An 11,472-nucleotide genomic window follows, 5' to 3' on the forward strand; every position below is an offset into this window, starting at 1 on the left:
ATTAAAATTCGAAAATTTTTTCTAAAGCCTCCAGGGGACTTCGTTTTCGCACGAAAAAATTTTATGTGCCCTTATTGCATCCGGACCCACAATTAAAGAAAACATCACTAAACAGTAATAAATGAATCTGACTTTTAGAATAAATGAACTACATTTTAAACTTCCAGACTTATTACATTTTTTTTCAATGTATTTTCAGCAGCAGAAAACCGTTCAACTCCTGAGAATTTTTTTTTGTCATCCCCGTAGATTACATTCTTATAAACAGGGATCCATTGAACATAAACTATTGCTTAAAAAAGTTAGTCTGAAAGCTGAAAAGCATTGCAGGGAAGTTTAAGACATAAATCATTTCTATTAAAATTGACGTACACGGAAATATTAAAACCATGAAAAAAATTATTTTTAAAGCACATATTGCTGAGGCTCGAGTTGAAGGTTTTCATCAATGGGCACCAAATTATTTCTACTTTTTGAGGTTCATAATACACTGTACTTTTTCATATAGTTCCAATTACGATTTCCATAATTCTGCTTTTTCGAACCACTTTAATATTGAAATTTTCCGTTTTTCTATTACGCGCTGAAGCAGAGATTGTTGCTCAAAATTTAAATAATTGTATAGGTTCATACATTTGAATTTCGAAATTTTGGGCCACATAATCATTTTAGTAAAACTTTATAAAGAATAAGTGCATCAAGTTTGATAACTTTATGTCTTTTTCAGAAATAGTTACATCAATTCAAAGTGAGAAAATTAATCATCCCAATTTGCATAAATTTGAACAATTTATTGATCATTTCAGTTATTCTTATATTTATCAAGTAGGTAAGTATAGTTTCTTGAAATTTTGTTTCTCTAGAACTAATTCACTTAATGAAAAATGACTATTTGTTGTAACGCTATAACATGACTTATAAAAAAAGATCTGTTATGTTGCAAATTATTAACTTTGGAGCAACAGTGTCCACTACAAAAATGTGAATTTCAGTTGATTCTTTCAAAAGAGTGTTACTTTTTTTCATTCGTAAAATAGTTTTTTGGTTATTGATAAAAACATTTTTTGTCAATTATTTGACTTTAATTGAGTTTGTGCTAACAAGAGGAGAAAAAATGTCAATAATTTCAAACTTTACATGTTTAACGTAAAGTTTGAAATGTTTAATGTATATCTCGAGAATGGCACATTTCCCAGAGTTCAGCTACACAATTTTCGATTCTGGAGATTATTTGACATAAGAATTTAAAAAAACGAATGGACCTCGTCAATCTGACGGACATGGGGTTGGGCGTCTGGACTATACAGGAATGACTCCAGCACTGAGGAAAAAACTTACTTAAATCAAAAGAAATGTTTTTGACTTAAAAAAATGGTAGAGTAGAATGTGGCAGAAGAAATCGATTAAGATTAAATCAATTTTTTGTTTGGATGTAAGGAACGCCGCAATGCTTAGGCAAAGAAATATTTACTTGACACTAAAATATTCGTTGAGCAAAAGAGATTTATTATTGACTGTGATAAATAAGAATTTGATAGGATACGTGAGTTCTGTAATGTAAAGACGCATGGTATAAGTGTAAGAAGATAATTATTACATACAAATAAAAATAAGTCAGACTGACTAAAAGGTTCATTTGAACCAAACATATGATTGTTTGATTGAAACACGCGTACTTTTTGGTAAAATAAACATTTCTTTGAAACAATTTTTTTCGCATGGAAATAAACATTTATTGGTTTCTAAGACGCGGTATATAGTTTTAAAATAACACAGAGTTGATATAATATTGATTCAAAACACAATGTACTCGAATAGAAAAAGTTCTGTTATCGTGTGTAAAATTTGAATAGTTGAAGTACAAAAAAGGGAGTCCCGTACATTGAAAAAATTATTTAATGTGATTATAATTTATAATAATATACTTATCTTCATTTTCGACTAGTAGAAAAAAGAATTTCAAGCAAGAAACCAATGCTGAGAAGGAACGATAAACACCGATCACCACATTTTTTCAGATTCTATCTACGGTGGAAATGTATGGCTAATTGAAAAACTGGAGAATTCATTTACCAAAATATGTTTTCGAACGAATGAAATTTTTCATTCGGCTAAATGAAATTTTACATAAAACCAATACATTCGCATTAGGTTGAGAATGTAAAAAAATTAATCCAATTTGATGAATCAGGCTAATAAGCATTGGCCATGTCAAACAGGAAACTACACTGAGAAAAAGATCTTTGTAATTCAAGCAAAAAGATTTCTTTGAATACATATTTTTTATTCAGCACACGTTCTTTATTTCAATTAATAAAACATTTGTTTAATTTTAATATATGGAAGATATTGATGTTCATTAAATAAAAGAAACTATCTGTTTGATACGATTTGTTCGATTCAAATAAATGATTTCATGAAGCCAAAGAATAATTTTGTTTAAACGTATTATACTTAAATTAAAGAACGTATTTGTTTGATTCAAAAAAATAATATTTCTTTGTGCATCCGCTTCAGTTTCGGGACGCTGCAGCGTCACTTAGTTTTAGGCAGTCAAAATGGTGGTTGAATCGTTGAATGGGTCAGCGTGTTTGTTCGCGGGGTGTGTAAGCAGTAATGTAAAGGCTGTACCTAAGCGAAGCCTTGGAAATTTGCAAGTTACATTGGGCGAGCTACTTAATGGTTGGTTTTTCACCAATTCGAGACAGTCGCCAGTTTTATTTCTAAGTAACTTCAGACATATATGTAAGATGTTTTGAGAAAATTGCGCCAAATCTAGGACGTACCCAGCGATTTAATTGAAATTTTAAAGAAAAGCTACTTTCTTCCTATATTCTTAACCCTATTAAAAATACTTAAGGCTTTATTTCAGGCTAGAAGATATTTAAAGTGTCTTCTAACCTATAGCTGTTGCAGTCACTATAGCGAAAAACATGGGTTATTGAAAACAAATTCCTTTTTAAAATCAAAATGTAAATTGATTTAAATTGAACAAAATCTGCAATTAATTTAACAGAAAACCCGTTTAACTTAAACAAGTGTTTTATTTATTTCAAACAAAATTTATATTTAAATCCAAAATGTATCATCAACCACAAAATTTGTTTCAATTAAACCTATGTATGTTTGACTGTATAACAAAGAAAGAATATTTTTGATTCAAACATAATATATTTGATTCAAACAGATCTTTTTCTCAGTGTAGACGAAATAGTGCAAAAAAGTAAAAAAAAAATCAAAAAATTGCCGTTCCGGTTCATGAAAAATCAGTGAATCAGTGCCAAAGGTAAAAAATCAGAACAATTGCTGACAAATCAAAGCGTCGGGCAACCCTATCGTTTCCGAATTGCGTGCCCACTTGTCCTTTCTATTTGACTTCCAACTCAAATATTTGCGATTAATAATTCATTGTTTTCGTATCCTGAATAAGGTAAACTTGTTTGGGAATTAGATCCAAATTCTAGACACTGAAGAGCGAGACTTCCAATCATATTTTTGTCCGTGCAGCTATCTCAAAGCTATACAAAGAAAAAATTCTTGAGCGTGTTATTCAGGCGATAAATAAACGAACGCGTTTGTTAGTAATAATTGTAATTAATAGTAATATTTCGAAAAGATTATTACCTATTGTTTTTTTAGAAGCTCAAAAAAATTATAAGTTGCTTTTTTTTGAGTATTATTTGTTTGAGGCAAACATTATTCCTGCAATCAGAAACTTTTTAATTTTAAAAAGTGTACATTCACTTTTAAACCCTAATACTTACAATTCAGTTTTGAAATGTGCAACATTTTAAAAAATTTTATGTAACACGAGTATATTTTCCTCGCATTCCGGGCGTGGTTTGGAGCAGTAACGTAGGTAATTTTTGGTAGCGGGATACTTTACAGGCATAGGCTGGTAAAGTGCACTTTACCGTCCGCGGGGAAAGACCGTTCGTTACTTTGACCCGAGCGTACTGTTCTGAGCAGTACTTGTCCTTATAAACTAACCTTAAACCTGAGACGTAATATCATGAGAAAATTCGGAATCCACAGTCTTATTACATAAAATATCGTGTATATCGAGGCAGCAACGTCTTTTTGGATGCCTTACAATTTACTATTTAGGATAACTTATTCAAGTTTACAGTGTTTCGGCTTTACATACACAAATTTTATATTGCAAATCTTCATTATATAACTTATAAATTCGTCTGTTTTAAATATGAACAATATCAAATTGAGAAATTCCAACCGCTCCGCATTGGAACAAAATAACGAAATAATGTTGAAAATAAGATTCTGGCCACAATTTTCAAGCGATTTTAAAGTTGATTTGAAAATAAGAGCTAACTAACTTCTTAAAGAGATCAAATGAGTCCCATATTGTATGTTAAATTATTTAATGCAAACCAAATATTTACACAAATTGTAATAGTCTAGATATAAATTTCAATTTCACAATGGAAAGAAATGCCTAAAGTTGTTAAACCTAAACAATTTTTATACTTTCATCACAGAAGGTATTAGATTTGGGTAAAATGCGACCCCCCACTCCCATTTTTATCAAAATTCCACGTTTTTAGACCTTCTGAATCTGCAAAAAAGATTTTTGAGAATGTGTCTGTTTGTATGTCTGACTGTATGTATTTCAGTCTTTGATCACGATAAATTACAAAAAATTACTGTATTATATTAGCCTTGGAAATATTCTTTTAGTGTCGAAAACTAATGGTCAAGTGCGTTAGCTACCTATTTTGGATAAAAATTCAAAAAGTTGAAGCATTTTCACAAAATTTGAGACCACTTTTTTCAAGACTTAGAAACTTTATTTACGGCTGTTCGTAGTACTAATGACTTTTTTTATAGAAAAAAATTATCAAAGTTACAGCATTTACAAAATTAAACAAAACAAGAAAATTTACATTCAAGCCAAACAACGCACGATATGAAAAAAGTAAAAAAAAAAAACGTTGGCTGTCGAAGTATCATACCCCATATTAAGACCACTGGAAAAAGAATCACGCAGGGGTGGGGGGGGGGGCAGACGTTCCTGAAAAACGTATCACGTATTTTGTGAATGGCCCCAAAATAAAAAATTCCGTTTTTAGTCAAACTATTCAAGATACGAAAAAAGATGAATTGGCCAAAATTGTACATTCAAATAAGATCCACTTTGTTCTGAATCGCTGTTTAATAAAACGTATAGTTTTAGTTTTATTAAAAAAAAAACAACACGAAAAATAAAAGATTCAATTTTTGGACAAACGTCAGAAGCTACGAAAAAAATAAAGCTATAAAAATTATTGTTCACCCAAACAGGCCTAAAATTTTTTCATAAATCATATTCTGATATATTCTGCTAGTCAAGTTATTCATAACTGAAGTTGCGTTGTAAAATAAATTCCAGATTAAAATTAGGCTATTGATTCTAGTGCAATCGCGATATTAACTTCCTTAGGAAACTAAAGAGATTACAGCTTGTCGGCGGTCTGTCCGACTCCTCTAGCGTCTACCGCACGGAGTCTATTGCACAATAGGAATCATTCCTATACTCGCAACATACTGGTAGACATAGATTTTCGACTATTTAACTTCGATACTCTTCTATATTGACGGAGTCTTCCTATCCTCCTCTGAAATTGCATGGACCACTTGTTACACTTTCTCAAAGAAATTAATCTAACAAAAGTTTCCCACAACAAAGTAAAGTGCAGCAATTATGTTCCGCTTCGCTCAAATTTCGTCTCTCTTCAATCTATGTGAATATATGTATTAATAAATGACGATAGATACAACACTTTAAGCAGAAGTAGCATATTATTGATGCGTTCTGGTTCTGAAACTTATTCGTTAAGACTATTTTGTTTGTGAATTTACAAAATATGCACGTACATCACTTACTGAATGCCAAAATTCTCGAACATTCACTTTATTTATTTTCTGCATTGTTAATATTTTCGAGAATATTTTTTAAAGACACCCAAAAATATGGGGTGCAGTTCCAAATAGCTGAATTCTCCGATTTTAATTAAACTCCGCATACTTTTGTACTTTGATACGCTGATTACGAATTTGACATTGAAAATTTGCGAACAGGCCGTCTTCATGGTGAAAACATGAAAAAACTATAAAAGCCATAGTTGCGTTTATCTAACCTATATGCAAAATTTTGCAAAATGTTCTTTACAAAAGTTGTAGCTCCCATTCAAGTACATATTTTTTGTTTCGAATATTTTTTTCTGCGAGTAATAGTTTCCGAGAAAATGAATGATGAATCGATTTTCATGTAAAAAAAAAACCATAAACATCATGGATTTTGGAGTTTCTCAGCCAATACGCAAAATTCTGCAAAATTTTGAAGACAAAAGTTGTAGATCTCATTGAGATACAAACTTTCTTTTTAAAGCATTTTTTTACGAGTGATAGTTTCCGGGATAATTAGTGGCATTACCATGTTACATTACCGTGACAACAGGCCCTAAGTGGCGACAAAAGTAATTAGGCACCTCTGTGACTAATTTCAGAAATAAGGCTGGTCAAATCGTTACCATTTCCCCCTACCCATTTCCAGGTTCTCATGGGGAGCGGAAAGGAACCTCTGTGATTGGCTACGGAAATAATGTTGGTCAAACTCCCTTTTCCAGGTCCCGTGTGGGGCACCCCTGTGACTGCTCACAGAAATAATGTGGGTCAAGCCCCTACCCCTTTTTCAGGTCCCATGGGGGGGTGGGAAGTCACCCTTCTGACTGGTCAAAGAAATAATGTTAGTTAAATCGCTACACCTTTCCCAAGTCCTGTGAGGGGCGGGAAGGCACCCCTCTGACTGGCTACAGAAATAATGTTGGTCACACCCCTATCCTTTTTACAGGTCCTGTGGGGGGGCGGGAAGGCACCCCTGTGGCTGGTCACAGAATTAATTTTGTTCAATCCCCTACCCCCTTTCCAGGTCCAATGCGGGGACGGGAAGACTCCCTTGTGACTGTTCACAGAAATAAGGTTGGTCAAACCCCTACCCTTAAGGTTTTTTTCCCCATAAAAATCGACGTATCACTAATTTTCGCGAAAACTACCATTCACAGATAAAAATGTTTGAAACAAAAAATGTGTAACTTGATGAGCTATACAACTTTTTTCAAATTATTTTGCGATAATTTATGATTTTTTATGGTTTTACCATGAAAATTGCCTTGTCATTCATTTTCATTCATTTGCTGAAACAAAAATGACTTAGATGAAAAAAACGTACTTGTTAAGAAATGAACCCGGGTTCCCATCGCACTTATCAGTTTTTCTCTGCAATCTGCTATTCTGGATGCTAAAGTAACAGACAATGAATATCCTTATGGGCATGTGATACTTCGTCGTGTGGTCAATCGTATGGGTACAGTTCCCCCGGATTTTTTGCCACAAAATTGAAAATTTTTTAAAACTGAATTCGGAGATGCTATAAAATATGATAACGGACGTCCCCGTACTCTTTTTTGAGAGATAATAACAACAAAAATGTATTGTGCTAAATAAAATTGGTATGCATGTCCATTATTTTGAGGTTAAACTCGTTTTTCAGCTCTGTCATTCCCATAATTTGTCAATTATTTATGCAATAAACTTTTTATATTGCCTACAAATAAGGCTTGAAAAAAAACACAGAAAAATGTGCGGGGACGTCCGTCATAATGTTCGCTATCATTTCCCAGATTTTAAAGATAAAATATTTCTTATCCTAGGGAAAACTTGGGGGAATCTAACACTGAAGAAATCGATATTAATACCTAAGCACCATGCAAATTAATCACAATTTGAACAAATTAACACTTTTTTTTAATTAACCCACCAAAAAAGTGTGTGGGGACGTCCGTTAGCATGTTCGCTATCATTTCCCAAATTTTTTAGACAAAATATTTATTATTCTAGAAAAAAGCCGGGGGAACCTAAAACTGGTAAAATCGACAATTTTCTAAGTATCACATGCCCTTATGGTACCATGCAAATAAGCTTCGGTTCTGTGCTACCCGAACATTATTGGGTGCAGGGTATCTAGGAATAGTTACTTAACTGCTGAAAATGAAGTTGAGTTTCCAATAGAAAACTATAAACTATAATTCATTTCAGACTTCGTCCTTCGGACAACTGCGACACGATATATAAATTTCCATTGTTGATGCTAGAAAGTATACTACTGATTTATGCTTTCTATTCTTTTCTGAAAAACGCCCTTTTATGAGAAATTTGGTAATCATTGAGATAAACGTTAATTTTTCAGTACTGAATATCGAAATCTTCAATCTCATTTTTTTCCGTGTAAATGGAGATAAATTTTTGCGGAATTCAACTTAATATCGGTATACATTCCTTCGAAAAGCTGTCAACAAGAAGAACAAACATGAGCCCATTCAAGGCTCTCCAGCTTTACGTATATTAACTGAATGCGTGTGAAAATTCCTAACCTTTTCGACCTTTCTGATCTTTTACACATTCAGGGCACTACTTCATAAACGAAATGGCAAAAAAAAAATCAAAAATTTCGCAGAAAATCTGTATTGTGCCCATCTCTGTTTTCTCAGTTTAAAAAAAATTCGTAAGAAAAGTTTGTGACAATTTTAGTCATTCTTTTTTTACTGCATTCGTCTTATTGAGCAAATTAAGCTTTTATTAATTCAAGTACCTGCATGTCATAGTTTGCCCTTTCATCCCTTTCAAACTTTTTTTTGTAAAAGAATGATCTATCTAGCTTTAGCGCAATGAAATTTCGTAAAAAAATATTCGAAATCAATTCGCTGCGCCATTGGTATGTATTTTCAATCTGCACGTTATAATTAGAAAGTAGTGGTAACGAAAAGACCACGTAGTATTGGGAGTTCTAGAATCTAAAATCTAGCATCTAGCATCTAGCATCTAGCCTAGCAGCTAACACCTAACATCTAACCGTTACATCAGACCTCGAACTTTTTGTCCAAATATTTCTCCCCCCTTCGCACGTAGCCAGCAGCACTTGGTGAATTTTCAATGAAACCAACACCTACACGTGCATAATCCTACATAATCAAAGAGAGATGAAACAATCGCTCGTTAGGAACACGTGCAGTACTTGTCATGGAACTTCTTCTCACGGCTTTTTTGTGATATGTAGGGATCGCAGGATGAATCGCAGGAATCCAGCGAGTAAAGGAAATGGTGGACCGTCGAACCCTTTTTTTACGACACAACATAAAGAACGCATACCCTTTTCTTGCAGCTCGTTGAATATGTAGGCCATCTTCGGACACGATCTCGTAATTTATACCTTGCTTGTGCTTGACGTACGTGGAACTGGAAGCGAGCAATCTAACATAATGACATTGGTATAACGAAGGTGATACGAAAAAACGTGTATGCAGGGGCCCCTGCCGGGGTTTATTCTCTTAATATTAGAACGCCCTCACGACTATATTACATATTACTTCAGAGATTCAAGGAAAATATGGAGACTTATAGAGATAGTAACATAGTATGCGTGCGAAAGAGAATGACGACTTTGTATCAAGAAAAAGAGGGTGATCGCCAGGTGTCGTTTACCACCTGTCCTTGGGCTGTGCTCACATGCTCAAATTAGGATCGTTGCTCGTTGACACTAAAGTCAACAAGGAAGTGAATGCAATGACCTGTATTTTTTCATTGCAAAAAAAACTATTTGGTAGCCGCGCTTTCCACATAATTCTCAATTAGGGAATAAAAACCCTTTTTGCCACAAATTTAATATGTACTTATAATGCTGACAGATTGAGAGTACAGAAGCGAAATAGTATATTGTACGACATGTGTGAAAAGTAAGTAATTCCAAAGCACTAATAATTAATTTCGAGCCGTTCAATAAATACCTAACGCTTTTTCCTGCAATTTTTGTTTCCCGCCTCCTCCGTAACGCTTTTTCTAGAGTAAATGTGTGTGTGTTCTTAATTAGAACAACAGAATAAGAATTTTTGCACTGAAAAAATAACACTGCTTTAGAACTTGTTTACAGCATTGAAATAATCAGCGATAAAAACAATCTCGCATGATAATACAATTCCATCCTATAGAAAAAAATTATTTAGCTCATCAGGATAGGAATTTTTTGTCATACCCTGTGACCAATGACATTGTTAAAATGAAGTCAGTCACTAAAATTCACCACAATTATAATTGTTAATATAAGTAGTAATGTTTGTAAGTAAAAATAAAATATAGTTACTGATCAAAAAGAAATGACACAACGTGAACTTCATAATTAATTAATATAAATCAAATATTTTTTTTTACTGAGAAAAAAATGTTTTTCATTCAACAACATTGTTTGATTTATTCTAGTTGAGTCGTTTTGTTAATTTTACTAAATATGTTGATGTTCGTATAATAATCATATATTATTTATTCAACTCAATATTTTTCCGAGTGAAGCTTCAACTTCTCATTTCTTTTCGCCTGTCAAAGGACTATAGTGAAGTTCTAGTGCATTATCTATCTTATTAGGCAGATTAATCGTGGGTTTTAATTACATATCCTCATATTCTCCTCAGCACTCAATAGTGACCTAGAAATAAACATTTATGTAGACAAAATGACTATCATCAATTAATCTTTTTTCGTGATCTCATAGAACTTTCTTTAATAATTTCCAATATTAAATTCACTAAGATCTGATAATAAATATCGTTAATTGTAAGGTCGGTACGATTGAAAGATGATTTGATGAAGATAAGGAGAATGACGTACACGTTTGCAAATGTAAGCCTGGTGGTAAGCGTAACACGTGTATTCTCTCAGTTGAAATGCTTGCAGGAGAATATTGCCCTCGCCTGGAATAAACGAAAAATATTATGTCATGTGGCATTGCACGCGCAAGATATGTATAAGACCTTGGTGTGCAGAGGCCATTGACCGTGCGCTTGTGTAGGCGTTTCGTACATCTCTTCCTGGGCCTGACTCGTGTCGCAGCTAGAAGCCCACACGCATCGCGAGCAAAACGCAGAATATATTCTACCAAAAGTCGCGCTGGTACGACAGTCCCAGTCAACTTATAGGCCGTTGACCAATTAACGAGGGTAACAAAAATATGTTGTTGTTTTTTTTTTAATCGCATTTGAGAAGGTCATAAAGGCAGTGTTTAGGTGTACCCAATGAAACTTAACAAATTCGAACTTAAAGAATAGAAAACTTTACGGCTGGACATTGAACAATTATCATTTTGCAGTGTTTTAAAATAAAATTGTTTTTGTAGGCAATCTAGATTAAAAAAAGAAGGAGCACATACTTTTCCGTAGAATAATTTGGAAGAATATTTGATATATTTCGGGATATTTTCTCCAAAAAGTGTATTGATATTTTCTGTCAATTAAAAACCTTAGAAATGTGATAGAGCTCTGTAAATACTATTATTATTATTATTATTATTATTATTATTATTATTATTATTATTATTATACCATTAAGCCATTTCCCTTTCGGGGTAGGCGTGACTCACTCGGCAGGGGA

General features: G+C 33.2%; 1 protein-coding gene across 1 annotated transcript in view; it reads right to left on the bottom strand.

Annotated features, from left to right (window-relative positions):
• The window catches only part of LOC117181247 (zinc finger protein chinmo), a 172,422-nt gene that overhangs the window by 112,648 nt on the left and 48,302 nt on the right, over positions 1–11,472 (bottom strand). Inside the window, exons 3-4 of the mRNA XM_033373811.1 lie at positions 10,714–10,796; positions 9,205–9,365 (exon numbers count right to left, since the gene is read on the bottom strand). Coding sequence (XP_033229702.1) covers positions 9,205–9,365; positions 10,714–10,796 — 244 coding nt within the window. The remainder of the gene's footprint in view (positions 1–9,204; positions 9,366–10,713; positions 10,797–11,472) is intronic.

The sequence above is a fragment of the Belonocnema kinseyi genome, chromosome 10, assembly GCF_010883055.1.
Source record: "Belonocnema kinseyi isolate 2016_QV_RU_SX_M_011 chromosome 10, B_treatae_v1, whole genome shotgun sequence".
NCBI lineage: Eukaryota > Metazoa > Arthropoda > Insecta > Hymenoptera > Cynipidae > Belonocnema > Belonocnema kinseyi.